This window comes from Kogia breviceps, chromosome 1 (assembly GCF_026419965.1).
Source record: "Kogia breviceps isolate mKogBre1 chromosome 1, mKogBre1 haplotype 1, whole genome shotgun sequence".
In the NCBI taxonomy this organism is placed as follows: Eukaryota; Metazoa; Chordata; class Mammalia; order Artiodactyla; family Physeteridae; genus Kogia; species Kogia breviceps.
Genome location: NC_081310.1, coordinates 23617677 through 23644454, shown reverse-complemented (window position 1 = coordinate 23644454; position 26778 = coordinate 23617677). Strand labels below are relative to the sequence as shown.

The 26778-nt window shown below is 34.5% G+C and overlaps 1 protein-coding gene across 22 annotated transcripts in view; it reads left to right on the top strand.

Annotated features, from left to right (window-relative positions):
- CDC42BPA (CDC42 binding protein kinase alpha) overlaps positions 1-26778 on the top strand; it is a 313738-nt gene that overhangs the window by 170966 nt on the left and 115994 nt on the right. For all 22 annotated transcript variants that reach the window (XM_067028895.1, XM_067028865.1, XM_067028824.1 and 19 more), the window contains exons 11-12: positions 7309-7431; positions 19269-19402. In XM_067028895.1, the coding sequence (XP_066884996.1) occupies positions 7309-7431; positions 19269-19402 (257 nt within the window). The remainder of the gene's footprint in view (positions 1-7308; positions 7432-19268; positions 19403-26778) is intronic.

Here is a 26778-nt window from a genome sequence, read left to right as displayed (position 1 = left end):
TCTGATAGCTCTTGTAGGGTTTCTTCACTTAAAAATAAAAAGAAAACTTAGTTCTCTCTCCTCTTCCACCTGAATCATTTCTAAATTCCTTTCCTGCATATGGCTCATTCTTTCTTCCATCTGATCTGTTCTGTTTCCAGTGCTTTCTAATGCACTATTCATATCACTTACTGAATTCTTCAGTTTCAGAATTTTTGTTTTGTTCTTTTTTTATAATTTCAATCTCTTTGGTAAAGTGCTCTTTCTGTTCATTAATTTTATTCCTGAGTTCACTGAGTTGCTTTTCTGAGTTTTCTTGTAGCTTGTTGAATTTCTTCATAACAACTATTTTGAATTCTTTATCAGTTAAGTTGCAATATTCTGTGTCTTTGAGTTGGTTGCCTAGAGAATTGTCATTTTGGGGGGATACTGCGTTACCATGATTTTTCGTAGTGTTTCATGAACTGCCTCTGCCATCACATTTGAAGTAGCAAACACCGTTCTTACTTAGGTAAGGCTTTACTTTGATTCTAAGTTCAGCAGCTTGGCAATCAGAAACCTTTCTTTTGTTTTCCAGAAGGTGGCGCTATAGCACAAATTTTGGGTTTCTCTTACCAGAGATGACCCTCCACTAAAGTTTGGAGTGTGTGCATGGTAAAAGCTGTTGGCAGAGTGTAGGAGGTGTATGCTTAGTACCTGGGGCTTTTTAGTGGAGGAGTCCAGAAATCTGTGGACAGACAGCAGGAAATGCATTCCTTCATTTCTCTTTGTCTGCCTTCTTTCCTTCCTACACTTCCCCCACCCCCCCTCAGAAATCCAGGTATTGCTGAAAAGCAACAGGGTCCCTCCAGCTGCACCCCTCTCAGCCTTACAGCCCAGCACTTTTAATCATCACTTTCACTTTCTACCACCTCTGCCAGAGAGGTCACTGTTGCCGGTACCTTGGACCTGCAGCCTCCTCTGAGGTCCAGTCTACCCACTTTTGGATACACATATGGATGTATCTCTGGTGTCCTGGTGTGCTGTGCAGAAGCAATTTTGTTCAGTTATGGATGTCCAATTAGTTGTAAATCGAAGGGGGAGGAAAAAGGAATGACCCATAGGGGCATGATACTGATGTCACTCAGTTTTGATTTTTAAATGGTGATATGCATACAGCAAAGTGTGCAAGTACTCTACTTTAAATTGTAAGCCCCGTAAATGTTTATATTAGTGTACTTTTATGTAACTTGCACCCCAATCAGTATATAGAACATTTCTAGCATAGGATAAGTTTCCATCATGCTCCTTCCCAGTTTGTAGCTTACAACTCTGAAGTAAACACTATCCTAAATTGTTTCAACATTAATTAATTTTACCTTTGAACCTCATATAAATGGTTTCATACAGTATGTTCTCATTTGTATCTGTTTTTTTAATAACATGGTTTTCCATGTGTAAATATCAATAGTTCCTTTTTTTTAAACTGCTGTTTAGTGTTACATTGTATACAGATACTAAAAAAATTTATCCAATGTCTGAGTTTGTTCTGACTTTTATTTTAAAAAATACAACAGATTGGGTGGCTTATAAACAACAGAAATTTATTTCTCCCAGTTCTGGAGGCTGGAAGTCCAAGATCAAAGTGCCGACATGGTCAAGTGAGGATTCATAGCCAGCGCCTTCTTGCTGTGTCCTCACCTGGTGGAAAGGGCTAGGGATCCCTGTGGGTTCTCTTTTATAAGGCATTAATCCCATTCATGAGGGCTCCGCCCTTATAACTGTAACTTAAACGCCTCCCAAGACCCCGCCTCCTAATAACATCATCTTTGGGGTTAGAATTTCAACATATGAATTTGGTGGGGGACCACAGGTATTCAGACCGTATCATCTAAGCTGTTGTTGTTGAACATTTGAGTTATTTCCAGATATAGACTATTATAAACATAGCTTCTGTGAATATTGTTATATATTTCTTTTGATGGTCATATGTACTTATTTCTCTTGGATATCTACCTAGGAGTAGGATTTATGGGTCATGGGATAGCATATTTTCAGCTTTAGAAAATATTGCCAAAGAGTTTTCAAAAGTGATTGCATCAATAGTTTCACTAATAATGTATGAGTTTCACTTGCTATATATTCCCATCAGAATTGTCAGCTTTTTAAATTTTAGCCATTCTGGTATCTGTATAGTGGCGTTTTGCTATGATTTTAAATTTATGTTTCTCTAATAAGTAATATTTACTGTTCATTTGGATATTCAGTCTTGTGTAGGTTCTTGCCCTTTTTTCCCATTAGGTCTTTACATGTCTTTTAAATAATTTTTATTTTTCCACTTCACAAACAATATAAAACCCTTATAACAGCCCTTTATGTTGTTGTTGTTTTATAATTTACTTCTATCTATGTTGTAAACCTTTCAATACATTTATTTTATTCTTGCTTTAAATATTTATTACGCATTAATTTTTAAAATACTTTTATTTACCCACATATTTACTCTTTTTGTGTTCTTTATTTCTTTCTAGTGATCCATGTATCCATCCAGAATCATTTTTCTTTAGTCTGAAAAACTTCCTTTAGTGTTTCTTATGATTGTGTGTTATAACTAAATCTCTCCATTTTTGTTTGCCTGAGATGTCTTTATTTTGCCTTCATTTTTGAAGAATATTTGCTGGGTTAGAATTCTAGCTTGGCAGTTTTTTCTTTCAATGCTCTATAGATATTATTTCATTGTTTTCTGACTTACATTATATTTGAGAAGCCAGCCAGCTGTTAATCTTGGTCTCTTGAACGTATCTTTTCTTCCTCCCCTCTGGTTGCTTTTAAGTATTTCTCCTTAACTTCACTTTCAAACAGTTTGGCTATGATCTACCTGGGTGTAGTTTTCTTTGTATTAATGTAAAATCCTGTTGGGGATTCACTGAGCTTCTGAAATCTTGATTGATATCTTTCATCAATTTTGCAAAGTTCTAAGCATAATCTCTGTAGATATTCCTTTTGCCCTATTCACTATCTCTTCTTCTTCTGGGACTTCAATTACATATATCTTAGACTGTGTCCCACATTCATTTTATGTTCAGTCCTGTTTCTTCCATTCTTAGGTTTTTTGTGCTTAATTGGGATATTCTCTACTCACTTGCCTTCAGGTTCATTTGTCTTGTCATCTGCTGTATCTGTTCTGATGTTAAGCCCTCAATTCATGTGTTCACAGAATTGGATAAGATTCTGAGGTAAGAGGCAGCTGTCATGGCCTTTTCACCTTAGAATGGCTCATCCCTCTCTGGTTTATTTTACTTAGTTCTCTTTGCCTTCCCAGATACATGATGTTTGTAAAAATAAGTTTTTTTCAAGTTATATAGTGTATTTTTACTTTTTGCAACAGGGGTGATAGAGCAATGACCTGTTACTTCCTACTCCATCCTATTCTGAATGAGAAGTTCCTATGTCCCAGGTCTTTTTGATGTTTTAAATTCTTTAATCTGTTCTTAGAGAGTGTCATTACATACAGTTGGTGTCATCTGCCCAAAACAAACCCAGAAAATATTAGATCGTTGCCTTTTGGTACTAACACCTGTTTCATTTCGTACAATGGCATAGGTTAACATTTAAGCTGATTCATCTATTTGTTAGCTACTTGTTGAGCCCCGGTTAGGCAGGAATTGTTCTGCACATGACTGGGGATATAAATTGAACAGAAAAAGAAAAAAATAGCTGCCCTCTCAATGCTCACATTCCACTTTGAGGAAACAGATGATAAATCAAATACAAAGCAGGGTCATCAGCTGAGAATAAGGAAGGTAGAGAATGTATTAGTTTTGGGGGATTTGTGTGGGGGGGTTCCTATTAGATTTTTGACAAGAAAAAGAGAAGATGTGAAATGGTAAGTTAAGAGAAGAGAGATGAGTGAATGGACTAGGGAAATATTTTAGGATTGCCAGTGTTGATTGAAAAAAAATGCACAATGTGTGAGTTGTGAGTCAAGTTTTATTTGGGGTAAAATGAGGATTGTAGCCCGGGAGACAGCATTTCAGGTAGCTCTGAGAAACTGCTCCGAAGGGGTAGGGGGGAAGGTATTATATATGATTTTAGTGAAGGGGGGTACATGCAGTGAAGCACACATTTTGGCAGAGGCTTGCTGCTAGTCACAAGGAGCAGATGTCATGGTTAATGATTTTAGTGTTTTCTAGATGTGAGAAGATGCAAGAATTGGGCTCATAAAATTTTGTCCTGAAAATATCTGTCCTGAAAATTATCTGAAATCCTGCTCCGCCAGTGTTTCCCAGAGCACAGAGTGCCTCATTCTTGATCTCCACCCTGATCTCCTTTCAGGGGGTGTTGAAGGTCAGCGGCTGCTAGAGGCAGATGGCAAGTGCCAATTTTTAGTTGGCATCAGGCATCGCCAATCTATTTAGACATGAATTTTGAATGGTTGGGCTTTCTTCCGTCACTTTCAGCTATTAAGGTGAAAGCACAGAGTAGAAGGAGAGTAGGATTTAGGTAAGACGGGCCTTCTAGGTTAAGTACAGTGGAGGAGAGAAGAGCAAAGAAATCCAAGGTGTGTATGCAAAGCAATAGTAGTGATGGACCAAGGAATCTAACCTGGATAAATAGGAAGAAAAGAGAAAAGGAAATAGTGTTAGGAACAGTGGATTGGCACTCTTGGTGGGAATGAAAAATTACTGAAGGGGTCCCTAGAGTAAGTTAAACTGTAAATATAAGAGATAGAGAGTATTTACTTGAAATCAAGATGTTGGAGGCTATATAGTTATTAATAATGACAGCATGTACAGTAGCATTTCTCAGTAGGTGAACTACAAGCATTTGGGGCAGGGTAATTCTTTGATGTGAGAGACTGTTTCACATTCTGTAAGATACTGAGCTTACTTGGTCCCCAGACAGTAAAAGTCTGTAGCAGCCTCCTAGGAGCCCACCCCAACCTCCATTCCCCACCTCCCCATCCCTGTACACATGCACATTTCTAAGTAAGGTCAAAGCCACAGGTCTAGGGCATGACCAATAGATTTGGTCGTTGTGCTGGAGAGACGTCTACCAGCTAGGTTGTTTTAGGCGTCAAGTAATAGAATCCTTAAGTAATACAGATTTTTTTATCTCACTTAAATCAGAAGTACACAGTTTTTGTGCTCTTATCAGGGTTAGCTTCTCTGTGATTTTCTTGGCTTTTCCCTCATGATTCCACATTACTGTCAAAGTTCCAGACTTCATGACTTCACACATCCAAAGATCAAAAAAAAAGGAAGGTTCATTTCCTTTCATACATGTCTCACTTAATGGGACCTCTCAAGGTACCATTCATTCTAACTAGTTCACGTACCTAATTCTTAACCAGTCCTGGCAATGTAGAATGAGATTGGCATGACCAATGGAAGCCATCTTCCTTTTGGTTGAGCCTACCTTGCGTAAGCACACTGTAGCCTGATACCTGAATTTGGTGCACAAGCAGGAAGAGAGGGGTAGCTGCTGGGTAAACAGCCTCAACAGTGTCTGCATAGGGGATTTGTGTGCCTGTGAAGCCAGTTGGATAGATCGTCTCTTTTGTTGTTAAAGTCACTAAGAATAATAATAAAAAGAGTTGTAATGGAAGGAAGGGCAGTGGATAACTGTAATAAACAGGTAATGGGTTATACGGTAGGTCCTTGTTGGTTATCCATTTAAAATATAGCAGTGGGTATAGATCAGTCCCAAACTGTATTACACAGGGAGCTCTGCGTCATATTCTGTAGAAATCTAACTGGGAAAAGAATTTGAAAAAGAATAGATACATGTATATGTATAACTGAATCACTTTGTTGTATACCTGAAACTAACACAATGTTGTTAATGAACTATACTCCAATATAAAATAAAAAGTTAAAAAAATAAAAAACCAAATAATGGGCATTTTAGCAGACCTGAGATTTATAGGGAGGACAGAGGTGACAAAGAGGAGCTAGGATTACCTATCCCACCTCCCTGCAGTGTGTGAGGTGTAGAAGGAAAAAAACTACTAATGTCCAGTGGATATTTTTATTCTCCCCATTTTCTACTCCCAACTTAGATGTCTTTAAAAAAAAAGAAGGGGGGCTTCCCTGGTGGCGCAGTGGTTGAGAGTCCGCCTGCCGATGCAGGGGACACGGGTTCGTGCCCCGGTCCAGGAAGATCCCACATGCCGCGGAGCGGCTGGGCCCGTGAGCCATGGCCGCTGAGCCTGCGCGTCCGGAGCCTGTGCTCCGCAACGGGAGAGGCCACAACAGTGAGAGAGGCTTAAGTACAGCGCAAAAAAAAAAAAAAAAAAAAAAGAAGGATATTCATTTAAAAATAATAAATACAGAAAGTACCAGTTTCAACATGTTTTGAACCCAAAGAAAAAGAAAATGTGTAAGAAATACTTATTGGATGTAGAAGATCATGATTGAATGCACAATATGGTATATCTTACATCTTTAATTCAAATTAACAAATATTCATTGACAACCATGCATATGAATATCATGATACTGTTCTCTGTACAGATGATGAAGATAAATTAGAAAATCTCCATCCTCTGAAGGTCACAGTCCCTTGGAGTTTTAAATATATATATAAATAATATAAATATATAAGTAATACATTATGTAAAGCAATATATAAATAATATTAGTAATCTAAAGCAATCAGTAATGATTTATACTAACAAAAAATTATGGTGAGGTAGAGATTTACTATTTGGGGTTTCTCTATAAGCTAGCAGAGTAACTGTTTTAGGACTATTTCTTTTTTTTCCACATCTTTTAATGGTATCTGGAAATGAGCTTCACTAGATTTAATGTTTCTTTGGTACCTTGCATCTTCTAATTAGAACCACAAGTTAAATGAATAATCCCTATTTTAACTAAGTTGATGAGCCAAGTCATCAATAGGTGGGCCTCAATGTTCATGTATAAAATTTGGAAGGCCAGCACTTATACATATTCTATATTAACATCTCTAAACCTCTCTTCATACACCAGACTCAGTTTTTCATACATCATCTGACATACGTTTTGGGGTTATCACATAATGACATTTTATGCTAGGATGAAAGGGGGCTGAATAGTTGACTCACTGGCAGAATGTACCAACAGTATTTAAAACTGAAAACCTCACATATTAGAAGGTAGACTGTTTCCTACATGTAATTTTAACAACATGCAGTGGAGTTTTGTGGTTTAATATTAATGTGTTTACATGCTTTTGTCAGTAGGTATATGCTTCGATCAGTACAATTAAATAAGGATTTCTCTAGAAAGAAATATATTGCTCTTAGTTTTTAAAATTTAGAGTATGAGCATATTTTTCATTCTTTCTTTTATTCTTTTTTTCTTAAAGAATCAACACAGACTGTCCAGGCTCTGCAGTATTCAACTGCTGATGGTCCACTAACAGCAAGTAAAGATTTAGAAATAAAAAACTTAAAAGAAGAAATTGAAAAACTAAGGAAACAACTAAGAGGTAAATTTCTGTGATTCATTATTAATTCTGTTTAGTAGATATTTTTAAATGTTTTATTCATGCACAAAACATTTATTGAGTACCTGTTATGTGTTACATGATGTGAGCTATGTGCCAGTGAGTGAAAAGCAAATAAGAATGGTTCTGCTCTCAAGGAGCTCATGTTTTGGTCTTGGAAAAAGATAAACAAATAGTTTTTTGCAGTACATGTGAAAAGGCCAAAAGAAAAGTAAACATAGGTACCTAGAGAGTACACAGGAGGAGCACCTAACCCAGAATTAAGTGAAAAAAGATGACTTTTTGGAGGACCTATTCATTTGGGATATTTGTCTGGCAAAGCATTTATATGAGTAGTTCATTTTTCAGTGTAGGTTAATTAAAATTAATTTTGACAATTGTTGATATGCCTATTGTATCCATTCATTCATTTATTCCATTCATTCAACAAATATTTATTGAGTAGCTACTATGTACTAGGTGTTGTTTTATGCTCTTGGGATGCAGTACTAAACAAAATGATAAAAATCTTTGTCCTTGCTGGGGTGGAGGGCAAACAACAGACATTAAACAATAACTATGTAACTTTGTAAATGATACAGTATGTTAGAAGGTGATAAGTGCTTAAAAATAGAAAAGAATAAGGAGAATGGGTCAAAAGTGTAAGATGAGGTGTTTTATAATTTTAAATAGGGTGATCCATGTGAGAAAAATATTGAAGGAGTTAAGGGGCCTAGCCATGCAGTTAAATGGGAAACACATGTTACAAGCAGATGGATCAGCCAATGCAAAGGCCCTACTGTCAAAATGTGCCTCGTGAGTTCAAATAAAACATAAAAGGACAGCAAGGCTAGAGCAGAATTAGCAAGCAGGTGGAATGGATGGACATGAGGGTAGAGAAATAAACAGGTGAGAGGGCTCATTGCCTGATCAGTGGAGTCTTACTGACTGTTTGGTCTTTGGTTTGTTCTGTGAGTGAAATGGGAGCCTTCTGCAGGGCTTAGAGGCATCACATGATCTCAGTAAGTGTAAGGGGAGAGAGAGAGAGAGAAGGTACTATTTTAGCTAGAATAGTCAGACCTCTCTAGAAAGTAGTTTTAGGCCAAAATAAGTGAAGAAAAGAAGGATCTGACCCAGTGTCTTTTACAAAAAGGATTATTTAAAATGCAATATTAAGGCACATGTAGATTTTAAATTTGAGCATAATTTATGCTGTTCTATTTTTTTAAGTGGCTGTCCTCCTAATAAACATCTCTTTATCAAATTTCTGTAGGTTTATCTTTTTTAAATTAAGTTAGATTAGGAATATTATAAGTAGAATCATTTACTTTGATATCAGCACTAAAACATTATCAGTGGCACTGAATATACTTGAGTTTTTTGGCAGTAAAAAAGCAGTGAGGGCTTCCCTGGTGGCGCAGTGGTTGAGAATCCGCCTGCCGATACAGGGGACATGGGTTTGTGCCCTGGTCTGGGAAGATCCCACATGCCGTGGAGCCACTGGGCCTGTGAGCCATGGCCGCTGAGCCTGCATGTCCGGAGCCTGTGCTCCACAATGGGATAGGCCACAACAGTGAGAGGCCCACGTACTGCAAAAAAAAAAAAAAAGAAAAGAAAAAAAGAAAAAGCTGTGAGACACAAGATACAACAAGGATGTTTAGTGATCCATATCACTTCAAAGAGGTGATATGGATTTGGAAAAACCTATTTACATAAGTCTATCTCACTTATATGTTCTAGGAGGGATTTTTGGTGTTTTGTTTTTTGTTTGTTTGTTTTTAAGATTTCTTGGGATTTTCTGCTGACCATCATGCATCTGCAAATAGGAACAATTTATTTTGCCCTTTCTGATCTGGATGTTTGGGGTTTTTTTTTTTTCCTTATTTCACTGGCTAGAACTTGCAGTACTTTGTTGAAGAAGAGTGTTGAGAACAGACATCCTGGTAGGGGGAAAGTATTAAGTCTTTCACCTCTAATTGTAATAGTAGCTGTAGGCCTTTTATAGATACTCTCATCAATTTAGAAGCTCTCCTCTATTTCTGTGTTTCTAAGGGTTTTATCATGAACGGGTTTGAATTTTGTCAAATATTTTTTTCTGCACTGATTGATATGAACACGTGTGGTTTTTTTCTTTAGTTAACCAACCTGTTAATATGGTGGATTAAATTGGTTGATTTTGAAATATTGAATCATTGGAATATGCACATGCCTGGTCATGGTGTATAATTATTTTTATATATTCTATTTCCACTGTTCTGTTAAGGAATTTTTAATCTGTATACATGACAGATATTGGTCTTTGTTGTATTTTTCTTTTTTTTTTTTTGTACTGCTTTTGCCTGGGTTTTTAGTTTTTCTTTTTTTGTTTTTTTAATGAGATATGATTGACACGTAACATTATCTTAGTTTCAGGTGTACAACATAATGATTCAATATTTGTATATATTGTGAAATAGTCACCTTAGTGAGATTAGTTAACTTCTATCACCACATATAGTCATAAATTCTTTTTTCTCGTGATGAGGACTTGTAAGATCTATTCTCTTAGCAACTTTCAAATATACAATACAGTATTATTAACTGTAATAATAGCACTACGTTGTACATTACATCCCCAGTATTTATTATATAACTCGAAGCTTGTACCTTTTGACCATCTTTCCTCCTTTAACCCACCCTGCACCCCCGTCTCTTGCAACCACCAGTCTTCTCTATATCTGTGAGTTCAGTTTGTTGTTCTTGTTGTTTTTGTTTTAGATTCCACATGTAAGTGAGATCCTAGTGTATTTGTCTTTCTCTGTCTGATTTATTTCACTTAGCACAGTGCCCTCAAGGTCCAATCCATATTGTCACATATGGCAAGATTTATTTTTGTGGCTGAAAAGTACTCTATTGTATATATACAATTCCAGAAGTGGAATTGCTGGTTCATATGGTAGTTCTATTTTTAATTTTTTGAGGACTCCATACTGTTTTCCATAGTAGCTGCACCAATTTCCATTCTCACTAATAGTACACAAGGGTTCCCTTTTTACCACATCTTTGCCAGCACTTTTTATTTCTTATCTTTTGGATGAAAACCATTTTAACAGGTGCGAGATAATGTTTCATTGTGGTTTTGATCTACATTTCCTTGATAATTAGTGATGTTGAGCACCTTTTCATGTTGGCCATTGATATGTCTTCCTTAGAAAAATGTCTATTCAGCTCCTCTGCCTATTTTTTGATAGAATTGTTTGTTACTTTGCCATTGAGTTTATGAGTTCTTTGTACATTTTCTGTATCAACTTCTTGATCTTAAAAGTCAGTTATTTTACCAGAAAAAATGCGTTTATTTGGGAATAGCAGAGAACTGCACTTTGAGACAAGCAAACCATGGCAAAAATCATAGGCAAGTTTAACAAACAAAGTGAGGAACATTTTATAGAGAAAAATGAGGATGTTGGGAAAGGTTGTTTTGAATGAAAGTCCTTTGGAGAAAAGTGAGAGTTCAGGGTGAAGATGGTTTCTCATTGACTTAGTTCCTGGGGTAGTTGATTTCTTATAGGAGATGTGATATACTCTCTTTCCTGTTGGGGCCTGTAATTGACAGTTCTTCCTGTAATTGATGAAGAGAGATACTGTGTGAGAGTTCCCCCTTAGGGCCTCCCAACTCCATTTTAGTGAGACTTCCCTTTATTAACTTTCACAAACACCTTGTCAAATATTTGTTGATTTGTAAACACTTTCTCCCTTTCCAAATGTTGCTTTTTAATTTTGTTTGTGGTTTCCTCTGCTGTGCAGAAGCTTTTTAGTTTGATGTAGTCCCATTTGTTGATTTTTGCTTTTGGCTGTGGTATCAGTGTAATGCTGGCCTCATAAAATGAGTTTGAGAGTATTCCCTCTTTTATTTTTTGAAAGAGTTTGAGAAGGATTGATATAAATATCCTTATTCTATTTTTTAGTTGCTTGAAGTGTAAAGTTAGGTGTCTGAGGTTTTTTTTCCTTTGTTTGTTTGTTTTTTTTACCATAGGTGTTTATTGCCATGAACTTCCTTCTTAGAACTGCTTTTGCTGCATTCCAAAAGTTTTGGTATATTTTTTCCATTTTCATTTGTTTCAAGATTTTTTGACATTTCCCTTTTTATTTCTTTTTGACCCACAGGTTACTAATGTGTTAATTTCCACATTTCTGTGAATTTTTCCACTCTTTCCCTTTATTGGTTTCTAGTGTTATACCTTTATGGTTGGAAAAGATCCTTGGTATGATTTCATTCTTTCTAAATTTGTTAAGACTTGTTTTGTAACCTAACTTGATGTATGAAGAATGTTCCATGTGTGTTTGAGAAGAATGTATATTGTGCTGCTGTTGGATGGAATGTTTTGTATATTTCTGTTAGATCCATCTAGTCTGAAGTATAGGTTATGTCCAGTGTTTCCTTATCAATTTTCTGTCTAGATAATATATCCATTGTTGAAAGTAGAATATTGAAGTCCCTTACTATTATTGTGTTGTCTATTTCTCCCTTCAGATATGTTGTATTTACTTAATATATTTAGACACTACAGTGTTGGGGTCATAAAAATTTTTAATTGTTATATCCTCTTGATGAATTGACCCCTTTATTATTATATAATGAACTTTTTTTTGTCTCTTGTTATTATTTTTGACTTAGCCTCTCTTTTGTCTGATAAAAGTGTAGCTACCCTACCTTTGGTTTCCATTTTTATGGAATATCTTTTTCCATCCCTTAATTTTGAGCCTCTGTGCGTCCTTAAGGCTGAAGTGAGTCTCATAGGCAGCATGTAATTGGGTATTTTTTTTTTAATCCATTCAGCCACTTGAGGTCTTTATTGGAAAATTTAATCCATTTATATTTAAAATAATTATTGAGTAGGTACAGATTTACTAATGTCATCTTATTGTTTTCTGGCTGTTTTACAGTTCCTTTGTTCCTTCCTCTCTTACTGAGTTCATTTGTGAATTGATGATTTTCCATAGTGGTGCTTTGATTTCCTTCTCTTTCGTGTATCTACTGAAGGTTTTTGCTTTTTGGTTACTGTGAGGCATACATAAAATGTCTTATAACAGTCTGTTTTATGTTGATGACAATTGTTTATTCTTCCTCTTTATTATATAATTGTTTCAATTATTTCCTCTTCATATGTTTTAGAAGCACATCAGACAAGGTTATAGTGTTTCCTTAAACCATGAAGTATAATTTAGAAAGCTTAAGGGGGGAAAAATTCTCTTCTATTTACCCATATTGTTACATGATGCTCTTTCTTCCTTCCTGATATTACTGAGTTCCTTGTTTTGTTGTTTGCTTTGTGTTTAGAGAACTTACTTTAGCCATTTTTAAAAGGTAGGTCTGCTACCAACCAATTCTCTTCATTTTTCTTCATCTGAGAATGTCCTGATTTTCCCTTTATTCCTAAAGAATATTTTTGCTGGGCATAGGAGCCTGGATTGATAGCTCTTTTGTTTTAGCATCTGAAAAATACTGTGCTGCTTCCTTTAGGCCTCATGTTTTCTGAGGTGAAATTCACTGCCATTCTGAGTATTTTTTCCCCTTATGCAAGAAGTTTTCTCTGGCTGCTTGCAAGTTTTTTCTTTAGTATTCTGATGTTTAATGGTATGTTTTGGCATGGATTTCTTTGGGTTTATTCTATTTGGTGTTTGTTCATTTTCTTGAATCTGTAGGTCTCTGTGTCTTGGCCATATTTCGGAATATTTTTAGACCCTATTTTTCTAAGTACTTTTACAGACCTGCCTACTTTCTCTTCTCCTTCTGGGACTCTGATGATGTGAGTGTAAGATCTTTTGTAAATCATCACACAAGTCGCTGAGGCTCTGTTCATTTTTGTTTCCATTCTGTTTTTTCTTTCCTGTTATTCAGATTGGTTAATTTCTATTGTTATACCTTCCAGTTCACTGATCCCTCTGATCCCTCCTTTGTGCTGCTGAACCTATCTACCAATATTTTTATTTTATTAATTTATAAAATTCCCACTTTGTTCTTCATTAATCTTCCATTTCTTTGCTGAGACTTTCTGTATCTTTGCTCAGGTCTTCTATTTATTCATTTGTTTCAAATATGTTTATAATTGCTCATTGAAGCATTTTTATTATAGCTGTGTTAATATCTTGTCAGATTATTCTGACATCTCTGTTATTTTGGTGTCAGCATCTATTGATTTTCTTTTCTCATTCAAGTTGAGATTTTTCTAGTGCTTGGTAGGATGAGTGATTTTTGATGAATGACTCTGGATCTTATTTAAACGTTCCATTTTAGCTGGCTTTTCCTGACACCATTCCAGCAGTGGGAAGGGGATTGCCATCTCCTTACTGCCAGGTTGAGGCAGAAATCCAGTTTCCCCACTTGACCTCCCTTGACACCCAAGGAAGGGCTCGTTGTTATTCTTGGAGGGGAATGGGAGTTCCAGCCCCCTGACTGGTTTCCACTGACACTGTGGTAGGGGTGGCCTTATTACTGCTGGGCAATGGTGAAAGTTCTTACTCTTTTCTGATACTACCCCAATGGGGAGAAGGGGGAGATCCTCATTAATGCTGGGTGGAGATGGAAGTCCTGGTTCCCCATGTGGTCTCCACTGACACTGTGTGTGGGAAAGGGCTTGTTACCAGCCAAGGGGGTTGAAAATCCTGGCCCCCCTTCTCTAATTACCCTTGTGGTGTGTTTGGGCACTTCATTAAAACCTCATGTGATTGGAAATCTAGTTCCTCACTTGTCTTTCACTGACACAGGTGGTCATCAGACCACAATGTTTTCTGTGGTGTTTAACTTGAGCAGAGTGGTTATTTTCTAAAACTTCTGTCTTGCTAGTTTGCCCCCTTCTTGGTTCTTTGGCTAGAAAGAGTAGCCTTTTGTTCAAGCTTTTGTTCTCTGCTTCTCTTGGCATTTCTGGGTTGCTGGCTTCTTCAGCTCTAAGTCTGTGAAATAAGAACCAAAAAAGAAAACCCAGGGAACTTAACACTGTGTAGTTTCAATGTTCCTGACACACTGTGTCAGATTCCATTGTCCCTGGCCAGTCATCCTTTTTCTCTCCAATTTTGGACTTCTTAGTTTATTTTACGTATAATGTCCAGCTTTTAAAATATAAATCTGATCCCATCGCAGCTTCAACATACATACTTAAATGTTTTCAGAGGATCCCAGTTGCCTCTGGGATAAAATTTAAATTTCTCAGTTCTGATTACAGGGTCCTTCATTATCTTGCATGTATTTTCCTCTCTAGGTTTGTCTTTTGTTATTACTCCTTCACCCACTGATCCCAGCCATGGTGAACTACTTTTAGTTTCACCTAATCACCTCCAGGTTTTTCACATATTTGGTTGTTGTTTTTTTTACATAGTCTTCTTTTTCTTCACCCCCTTTTTATTCATTTTTTTCATCCATCCATCTGTCCATCCATCCAACTAAACATCTATTTGTTTCTTTCTTTCTTTTTGCTTGTTTGTTTGCTGGAAACACTCTTCACTGGTAAATTTCTACTACTCTATAAAACTTTTCACCACTGGCACATTTTTAAAATTTGTATGTTGCTTTACTTCCCTTGCCTTACCACTAGACTATAAGCTCCTTGAAAACAGGGACTTTGAGTATTTTATTCATTGATATATCAAAGTGCCTATAATGATCCTTGGTACATAAAAATCCCTAAATCAGTATTTGTTGATGAATGAGTGAATGAACAACTAAATGAAACCTCACTCTTGGAAATCTCTGACCACTTCCTAATGTATCTTCCTACATTGTGTCTTTACAGGCAATCCCCAACACGCTCACATCCCTTACATACAAATAAATGGTCCCTGGCATCACCCTAATTGGGGAAATTGATTACCATTAAATTATTGGTTGAAATGCCCTTCCTTTACTTTATTCCTACCTTCTCCCTAAAGTCAGTGCTTATAGGATTACTCTACTCATTATTTTTTATCATTTCCCAGAGGTGGAATAGAATCAGTGAAAATAATGTTGTAAGAAAGGCTATATCCCTCTTTTTAGTATTCTTCCTTCCCAAACATTGTTTTCTTGATCATGTGTTAGTCCCAGTGATACTCTAGATTTTATTCCATCTCCTCAATATCATTCATTAATTCATTTTAAAATCTTTTTTATTGTGGTAAAAAATACATAATATAAAAATGATCATTTTAACCATTTTTCAATGTATAGTTTAGTGACATTAAACACATTCACAGTGCTGTGCAACCATCTCCACCATCTATCTCTACTTTACCCATTAAACAATAACTCCTATTCCTCCCACCCACTAGTCCCTGGCATCCACCATGCTGCTTTCCGTTTCTTAGAATTTGACTACTCTAGGAACCTCATATAAATGGAATCATAAAATATTTGTCCTTTTGTGACTGGCTTATTTCGCTTAGCGTAGTGTATTCAAAGTTCATTCATGTTATAGCATGTGTCAGAATTTGCTACCTTAATACAATATTCCTCAGTATGTATATACCATATTTTGTTTATCCATTTATTTATAAATGGACTCTTGGGTTGCTTCCACCTTTTGTTTATTGTGAATAATAATACTGCTATGAGCAAGACTGTACAAATATCTGTTCAAGTCCCTGCTTTCTCTTCGTTTGGGTGTATAATAAGTGGAACTCCTGAATTATATGGTAATTCTGTGTTTAATTTTCTAGGAATTGCCATACAGTGCCTCAAGGGTTATGGTTTGCACCTCTGTGTACTGTCTCTCCAACTCGACACTGAAACCACCCTTTCTCTGTCTCCCTCTGTCCCCTTTCTCTCTCTGTCTCTCTCTCTCTCTCTCACACACACACAAACACACACACATACTGTCCTACAGTATGTAAGTAAAGGAGAAAAATAGTGAATGGAGGGGAAGATAATAGGGGAATCTGTTTTCCTTCATCATGGTTAGAAGTAAAATCTCTTTACATCAGAAGAGTTATGGATTATTTGAGAAATAAGACCATAATGGAGAAGCTGTGACACTGCTCTTGTGTGTCAGAGAGAGAGGTGCTTTGATTGTTCTGTCAACCTCCTTTTGACTCCAGCTGCAGTCCCTCTGTAGTTTATCAGTGTTCCGCTGTGAGTGCCGCTTTAGTCATGCCCTTCTCTTAATTCCTATATCATCCATGTAACCTGCCACACAATTTGTATTTGATTTTCTGCTTTATGATTTAAAGAGTGTTATTCTTGTCTTCCTATCTCCTTCAAGACAGAGACCGTATTTTATATTTCTCTTATATACCACACAGTGCAAAGAAAATTCCTGTGTATTGTGCCCTTATTAAATCCTTATTACTAACAGATTGAGTTTCAGGATTCTACTAGTAGCAGTGAGTTAAAAACCATTTTGTTGCTATGAGCTAACCTCACTTCCCTAGTACTGCTTTTCAATTTAATCACTAAAATAGTTTTTAATAACTTCATCTAAATGTTTTGGCTAGTCATGTTGCCATATATTTAATAGATATTTTTGATAGTCTTTGAGGATTTCTTTCAAAATTTTAATCGAATTTGCTATTTGTTGTAGTGAAAGTGAAGGCTCTTCTGCCTGAGCCATTTTATAGTAGTTGGCCAAAGTTCAATACATTCTGAATTTTTTTGATTTGGGGTTTTTATCTTTGGGGGATACAAAATTCTGTGTATTCCAAATTACAAGTGCTGTACTTTTCTCCATATTAAAGGGTTTTATAAGTAATTGGCTGGGTTTGTCTTCTTCAACTTCTTTATCCAGTACATTTCCTCATGTACTTCTCATAATTTACCTGTTGTTGTTGTTTAAATGACTATTTTGAGTTTTTTAGGCATTTTTAAAGTGTCTGAAATATGAGTCATGAAAATCTGACATGTATTTTGTATTATCTACTTAACAACTCCATGGCAAAGCTGCCAACATGAAATGGCTGGGATAAAACTAAAATTTAACCTATATTGAAATACAACAATAAAAAAATCCTTAAAGACTGTTGAGGCTATCACATTTAATACATTTTGCTGTAAACTTTATATGATGCAGACATTTTATGAAATATTGATACTATTTTTGTTTCTAACAGAGCAGTTTAGATAAATGGACGACTCAATAATTTCCAAAAAATTTTAACATACTAGGGAAGAATTTCAAAGTAGAAGAAAGGAAGTGAGCATTCTCAGAAGGCATTACTAAATGTACCATGTTACTTACTACTCTAGATTGATATACCTTAGCCATAAAATTTGATTAAAATGACCCCAGAAATGATAGAAATCAGCTGTGTCACATACTAAATTTTGACTCCAAGTTATTAGAAATAACAAACTAAATTATACCTACTTTACAAATCATTGAAATCCTAAAAATGCTGAAAAGTTAAAATAACAACAAAAAAATTTAAAGATGTTTAAAAGAAATTAGTATAAACAGAAAAATTCCCACATGAAATGCTGAAATTTGAGAAAATGATAAAATGTAATTTTCTGAATATAAGACTAAATACCCTGTGATCCTTAAGATTAAACATCCATTGATACTTTTTATTGTTCTTCAAGGAAAACACTTAATACATACATACTATTAAGACAAAATGAAAACTAATCAAATGCAACTTTGCAGATATTTTCAAAATTGCTAAAAACTAATACCTAATATAAATAAGCTTTTAATAAATCTGAAAGTTTAGGGCACTGAATATTAGTAAATTATTTTATTTAAGGAATCTATAACCAGTTAGTATGTAATACATAGATACATTTAAGTTATTCCTTGACTACAGGACTTGTCTATACAAATGAAATGCTCTTTTCTATAAAATTAACGTATTATAAACACTTCTTCATTTATTGAAAGCATCAAACTCAACAGTGTGCAATGCTCTGTGCATTTGTTCGCAGCCTTTAATTTGTGAATGAGCCACCTGAGGATCTTGTTAAAATATAGATTCTGGTTCATTAGGTCTGGGGTGGGGCCTGAGATTCTGCATTTCTGACAACCTCCCAGAGGATGCTAATGCTCCTTCCCTGGGGATGGCACTCAGAGTAACAAGGCTATAAAGAATAGAAAATATCCAGAACAAAATTAACAATGAATGTGGTTAAATTTCTCTGTTTTCACTGGCTTCAATTCTTTAATTTGCTAATTTACTTTTGATGCCAGGGATATTTCATATCAATTTATTAAATTTTATTTAAGCATATGTTAAGATTAATAATTTTATTTTATAATAACTTCTGAACTTATAATGTTAAACATCATTTAATTACATTACTTTTTAAGTTGGAGAGGTTGATGTAAGACTGGTGGGCTGTAGTTAGCTCTGATACTCATTTAACAATGTGACCTTAGGCAAGTTACTCAACTCCCTGAGCCTATTTCAAATATTTGCTTTTAGAAATCAGAGTTTATTCTTAAAATCACCACTAGTGAAACCAGGCGGGGTGATCTGGAACCACAACGTTAGAAGCGAAACCATCATACAATAATTTGAGTAGAATCAGCCGAAGAATGCTAACTAACAGTAGAGGAGAACTTATATTTTCTTTGATTGGTCATGTTCTTTTTTGTTAGCTTTACGTTTTTAATTGGTTCTGAAGATACGGTTTTTAGGAATTATGGTCTTTTTTTTTCTAATAGATATGAAGGCATTTTTGCACTTAAGATTTGGTCTTCATCCTGGCATTACCTATTTACCATCTTTACAGTGAACTGATAAGCACTTAATTTCCATGAGTCAGTGGCATGTGGTGTTGATAAGCAGAATACCAACTTCAAAATACTTTATTTTTTAAAATTTAGTTGCTTTAAACCTTGGTTTTGAGTATTTATTTTTATGCAAATAGTAAAAGAAACATTGTTTCCTGTTTTTAGAATCAAGTCACTTGGAACAGCAACTTGAAGAAGCTAATTCTGTGAGGCGAGAACTAGATGATGCTTTTAGACAAATCAAGGCTTATGAAAAACAAATCAAAACATTACAACAAGAAAGGGAAGAATTAAATAAGGTAAAAATACATAGACAGATTGTTAAAGCCTTTTCTGAATTCTTAATCTTGTTTAATTTGTATACTGAAAGCATTCATAAGGAATTACAATAATATATAGTATACTTTGTAAAAAGATGGTTTAAAAATTTAAGAATTATTTTGGTGGATGACATTTGATGAATGGCTAGTTATGAAGAAACTTCTAAATTTTCGAGGCTTCAAAGTTCAGAATCTTTTGTTCTTTTGGAGAGTTAATAATCAAAGGACTTGATTAAAAGTAAATGTTATTGAAAAAGAAATATGAAGAAGTGAGAGAATAGTAAAAATCTGTTTAGTGTCTATGGAAAAATGAAAAATACAGGCATATTTTCATTGTGACTTGCTAATATGAACATTCTTTAAAGATTATGATAGAAAATTTCTTTAATTCTTTAATCATTTTTTTAGATGTCAGTTTATCTTTCAAAGCATGGATGAATAAGCTGAAGTTGCTTTCATAAGAACTTTGTGAACATGTAAATATTACTTAAACATCAACAAAATTTATTAATAACTAGGACACAGTAACACAGTCCAATAGGATATATAATATTTGAGCACTAGAGAGAAATACTTTACATAAATGATACGCTGTGTGTACTTTGCCTTTCATTAACAAATTTTAGAATGTTGGAATTAATATTAGCCAATGCAAAAAAGAAATGAATGGTTTATGGCATAGTATAAATTGTATTCAATGATGTTGTATATAATTCATTGATAAAACAGATGAAGTCCTTCTGGGGAAGACTTATAAGTCTTGCTGCCCATAAAGAAATGGAGGTAATTAAAAATAAAACAACTTTTTGCTGATGAAGCTAATCAAAAAGATTAACAGAGAAAGCTATGAAGGTCAAAGTGAATTAGATTAGTATATTTTTACTTTTTTCTTGATGTGCTTTCAAGCAGTGTTTTGTATAGATTCGTTTATATTCATGGTCCATTTAATAATATTTGGAATTTATAACAGACGTCCTATTTGTTTTAATAATATTATATTAATGGTTACGATTACGTATTTAAAGGTAGGATTACTCAGCCAAACTTGTTTAACATAATAAGAATGAGCATCTGATATCTAGATTTATAGTAACAGGTACTTGGCCAATTTTTAATAAGTTTTAATATTAAAAATCCTTTCAGTATATTTTGAGAAGAGGGTAGTGCTGAAATGAAACACATCATATTGATAAAGGATTTTAAATGATTTGCCTGATACCCTACAGGCAGCAGATATTCTTTTTAAGATTTTTTTCATTTGATGCATATAAAAAATAAATGTAACATTATATAAGTTTTGACACAAATAATAAAATGAACCTAACATCCAACTTAAGAAATAGAGCGTTACCTATTTTGTGACATAGCCCTGGGTAGTCATTTCCTATTCCTTTCTCATCACCTCCCTGACAATGGTAATCACTGTTCTGAATTTTATGTTAATCATTCCCTTACTGAAAAAATTTTTATCACAGATTAGTGTATCTCTAAACAGTATATTAGTGTTGGCTTTTTTTGAGCTTTGTAAAATGGTATATGCAATCTTTTGCAATTTGCTTTTTTCACTCAGCATTGTTTCTAAGATTTGTGTGTATAGCTGTTGACCATTCATTTAGTTGCTATAAAATACACCATTATGTCAACACCCACAATTTACTTTCTAATTTTTTGTTTGCAGACATTTAGGTTGCTTGTAATTAATAGCTACTATACATGATGCTGCTATGATCATTCTTGAACATATATCCAGACACACATACACACACACACACACACACACACACACACACACACACACACACAAACACGAGTAGAATAATTGGGTCATACGCAATGGAACTATTGTATTTTTTATGATGATATCAAATCATTTTCCACTACTTCTACCAATTTATACTCCTACCTGTAGTGTACAGGAATTTTTATATTCAACAGCACTTCATATTACTAGATAAATTATTTTGGGCCAACCTAATCTAAGTTGATATTTTAGGTCTAAAATGATGTTTTAGTATGGTCTTAATCTGTATTCTCTAATTACTAATGAGACTGAGTATCCTCACACATGTCCATTTATCATTTATATTTCTTCTTTTGTGAAATGCTTCTTAATATACTTTATACATTTTTCTGTTGGGTTGTCTTTTCCTTATTGGTTTGTAAGAATTTTCTGGACATGCTAATCTTTTATGGATTATGTATGTTACAGATATCTCCCAGGTAGTGGCTTGTCTTTTCGTTTATGGGAGCTTTTGACGAACAAAAGTTTTTGGTCTTAATGTAGTCAAATTCATCAGTCTTCATTTTTATGATTATTGCATTTGCTGGCTTATGTAAGAAATCTGAGGTAAAAAACAATTCTCGTAAATTTTTATCTTGAGGTTTTAAAGTTTGGTTTTCATATTTAAATTTTTAATAATGCATCAGAAATTTATTTTTGTCTATCATATGAGATAAGGATCCAATTTCACTTTTTCCCATATGGCTAGCCAGTTGTTCATTTACCAAATAGGCCCTCCTTCCCTTAGTGATGTTCAGTGTCACCTCTGTCATATTTTAAATTTCCATTTATGCATGGGGCTATATCTCAACTCTCTATTCCTTGAAAACTGTGATGGCATTTTGATTAAAATTGCATTAAATCCGTAGAACAATTTCAAGATAATTGACATCATTATAACATTGAGTTTTTACGTTCTTATCCATGTTTAGTAATATCATTCTAAATGCACACAAGATTTCAAGAGCAAGGAAAGATTATTACGATTTACATTCAGAAAAGCAAAACAAAACAAAAACCAGGTGGCTTTCCTGTATGCCCATTCTTACCCTTTAGGGCAACACAATGAGAGCTGGTTGGATAAAACCCTACATATATGGAGACTGTATGGTAGAGAAAGAGCCCCAAAATAGTGAATCAGGGTGTTTACATAGAGGAGAGAGGCAGATGCTTCCTGCTTCACCTCTATCTCTACCCACCTTTCTGGGAGTCTCCTTGGAAACCTAAAGAGAAGGATCTCTAGGACCCTTTGGAATATAAATAAGTCACTCCGGTGGAAAGAAGTGTCCAAGTCTCCAGCTCCATAAAGAGATTATCTCCTTGGTACAGGCTCTTATCTCTCTCTCCAACCCTCCTTGAAATGTAAACACATAAGTCCAGGAATTAAATCTCTTTGGAGTTTTCTCACTACATATCTAAATTAGTCATAAATTACTTTACAAGGCTTGCTTTTAACCCATGCTCCAAGTTTCAGTAAAATTTGCTTAGAAAGACCTAACTGTACAAAAACATAAAATTATTTTCTCTGCATTCCCACAGTCTTTTTAATTCACAAACATGGTATATCACTCTGTATCGTTAAAGTATTTAAAAATGTTCTCCATAAAATTCTGTACAGGTCTTGTTTGCCTTTCCTTAAATTTATGATTGTAAGTTTTCATATTTTAAATGTTACCTTAAAAATTATACTTTCTTACTGATTCTGTTCTAGCAACATTGCTAAACTCTTATTAATTGTAATAATATATTTGAGATTCTTTAAGGTTTTTTTCTTTGTCTTTTTTTTTTTTTTTTACTTTTCTTTCTTTCCTTTTCTTACTGTATAAGCTAGGACCTCAAATGTAACATTCAGTAGAAGTGATGATAGCAGGCATCCCTATCTTATTCCTGATTTCTAAGAAAATAATAATGTTTTCTGTAAGTTTTTGGTAAATACTTTTTATTAGGTTAAGAAAATTATCTTCTATTCCTGTGTTGCTAATCATTTTTATCAAAAATGGGTATTGACTTTATTAAATGTGCTTTTTTTGCACAGTATTGCAACAAATTTCTAGAAATTTGTTAATATCTATTGATGGAATTATATTAGTGTTCTCCTTTAATAAATTGGTTTGGGGCTTCTCTGGTGGCGCAGTGGTTAAGAATCTTCCTGCCAGTGCAGTGGACACGGGTTTGAGCCCTGGCCCGGGAAGATCCCACTTGCTGCGGAGCAACAACTGCCCATGCGCCACAACTGCTGAGCCTGTGCTCTAGAGCCTGTGAGCCACAACTACTGAAGCCCGCGCGCCTAGAGCCCATGCTCCGCAACAAGAGAAGCCACCGCAATGAGAAGCCCACGCACCTCCACGAAGAGTAGCCCCGCTTCACCTCAACTAGAGAAAGCCCGGGCGCAGCAACAAAGACTCAACTCGGCCAAAACTAAATAAAAATAAATTGGTTTGATGACTTACATTTATAAACTTTTTCTAACATTAAACCATTTTTACTTTTGTGAGTTAAAACTGAATTGCCCATGTATTGTCTTCTAAATATTAATATGATAATATAGGTAACAGTTATGTTGCATCTGTTCTAATAGTACTGTTTAAAGTGCTTTACATTTATTAGCTCATTTAATCTTTTAAAGAACCCTGTGATTTAAGTATTAGTAGCAGCAGCAGCAGCAGCAGCAGCAGCAGTAGTAGTAGTGTTTTTATTTTACAAATGGTGAGATCCCACACAGAGAAGTTAGGTACATTTGCTCAAGATCATAGGGCTAGAAAGTGGGGGAACTGGAATTTCAACACAGGGAGTTGAGTTCCAGAGTTCATGTTTACCCACTTTATATATCACTGACCTGATTTGCTAATGTTTTCTTAGGATTTTTTATTTGTTTTCTTCAATGAGATTGGCTTTTTTTTTTTCCTCTCTTTCTGGACTTTTTCTTTCTCTCTCTCTTTTTTTTCCCCTTTGGTATCAAGATTATACTGGTCTTATAGAGTTAGCTGAGTAGCACTGCCTCTTTTTCTGTTCTCTAGAGAAGTTTGTATAAGAAGAATGTTTTGTTCCTTGAAACACATTGGAGGAATCATCTGTAAAATCATCTGAGTCTGGAGATTTTTTCCCACTGGGGGGATGGGGAATTTTTGTTAGCTAGTGGTTTAGTTACTTTAATTGTTATAGGACTATTCAGGCATTCTATTTCTTCTTGAAACAGTTTTGCTAAATTTATTTTTATAGGAATTTGTTCATTTCTTAAGTTGAAAAATTTACTGGCATAAAATTTTTCATTGCATCCTTTTACCTTTTTTGATTTCTTCTAGATTTGTAGTTATAGCCTCTCCTTTCTTCATATTATTTCTTTGTGTATTTATTCTTGTTCCCTTGTTTGACCTCACCAGATATTTAGTGAGATCAAAGAACAAGCTTTTGGCTTTGTTGATCTTCATTATTCTCATGTTTCCTTTTCATTAATTTATGTTCTTTATTATCATCTCATATTGGGGGACGTGGTTAATGCGTTGTTCTCTCTTAACTTTTTATGTGGAATTTCATTGAATTTCAACTTTTTTTTAGTTTCAGTATAAGTATTTCAGGCTATAAATTTCCCCCAATGTATATACAATACCTTTTACTGCATCCCCAAGTTTTAGTCTTTATTAAACATTTTTATTGTTTTCTGTATTTAAAATTTTTTTAGTTCTAAATATTTTAATACCCTTTATGATTTTTCTCCTTGATCTGTGAGTTATTATGGAATTTAGCCTTGTTATTTTTTATTTCTATTTTAATGGTAATATTATTAAAGAACTTGATCTGTATGATATCTGTTCTTTGAAATCTACTGAGAATTACTTCATGATCTAGACCTTTTCATTTTTAAATATTCAATATATGCTTAAGAAGAATGTGTTTCCCAATGTTGGATGCAAGCTTCTGAATATAATTGAGCTTTTCAAATCTTCTTTATATTCACTATTTTTTTAATTGCTTGGTTTATCTATTAATGATTGAAAAATTGGATTTTCTCATGATGATGTATTCACCAGTTTTTCTGTGAAGTTCTAGCAATTTTTTTTTCTAATATATTTTGAGTCTATCTTATGGAATGCACAAAAATTTAAAGCAGAATTTCTTTCTAGTGAATAGAATTTTATCATTTCTGTAATAATGCTTTTTCTATTTAAGTCTAGATTTTGTTTCATAATTTGATATAACAAACTGCATTTAACTGGTGAACTTATTCCTTTTATACTTATTTTGATTACTAATCTATATGGACATGTTTCTACCACTTTTTGTTTTCTGTTTGTCATGCATTTTCTATGCTTATCTTTATCTCCTTTCTCACTCTTTTTTTTTAATTGGAGTAAAGTTGATTTATAATGTTGTATTAGTGCTGTACAGCAAAGTGAATCAGTTATACATATACACATATCCACTCTTTTTTAGATTCTTTTCCCATATAGATCATTAGAGACTATTGACCAGAGTTCCCTGTGCTATACAGTAGGTCCTTATTAGTTTTCTATTTTATATATAGTAGTGTGTGTATATCAATCCCAATCTCCCACTTATCCCTTCCCACTTCCCAGCTGGTAACCATAAGATTGTTTTCTACATCTGTTTCTGTTTTGTAAATAAGTGCATTTGTACCATTTTTTTAGATTCCACATATAAGCAATATCATATGACATATGTCCTTCTCTGACTTACTTCGCTTAGTATGGCAGTCTCTGGGTCCACCCATGTTGCTACAAATGCATTATTTCATTCTTTTTATGGCTGAGTTCGCTCTTTTTTAAAATTGTGGCACAATATATATAACATAAAATTTACTATCCTAATCATTTTTCGTGTATAATTGAGTAGTGTAAGGTACATCACATTGTTATAAAACCAATCTCCAGAATTCTTTTCATCTTGAAAATTTTTTTCTTGATTTTTAATTGAGGTTTTTGTTTTCTTGTTCTCATTTTGCTCATTACTCATTCTAGCAGTTTCTAGTAGTATTGAATTTTACCGTGCATATTTAACAAAGTCTAAATTTAATATCTTTTTTAAAAATTTAATATTGGGTTGGCCAAAAAGTGCCTTCGGTTTTTAAGTAAAAATAAAAGACTTATTTTTCATTTTCACCAAGAACTTTATTGAACAACGTATTCAACCTTTTGTCCCACTACCTTCTGCCATTTTTCAGACAACTTCATAATTCCATCTTCCCAAAACTTTATCTTTTTGAGCAAAGAATTGTTCCGGGAACCTTTTACAGTCTTCCAGGGAACTGAAATTTTTTCCATTAAGAGAGTTTTGTGAAGACTGAAATAAATGGAAATCTGAAGGTGCAATGTCTGGTGAATACAGCAGATGAATTAGACTTCCCAGCCAAGCTATAACAGTTTTTGCCTGGTCATCAAAGAAACATGCGGTCTTGTGTTAACCTGATGGAAGGTTATGCAGTTTCTGTTGACTAATTCCAGACGCTTTTTGTTCAGTGCTGCTTTCAGTTGGTCTAATGGGAGCAGTACTTGTTGGAGTTAATTGTTTGGTTTTCCAGAAGGAGCTCATAATAGAGGACTCCCTTCCAGTCCCACCG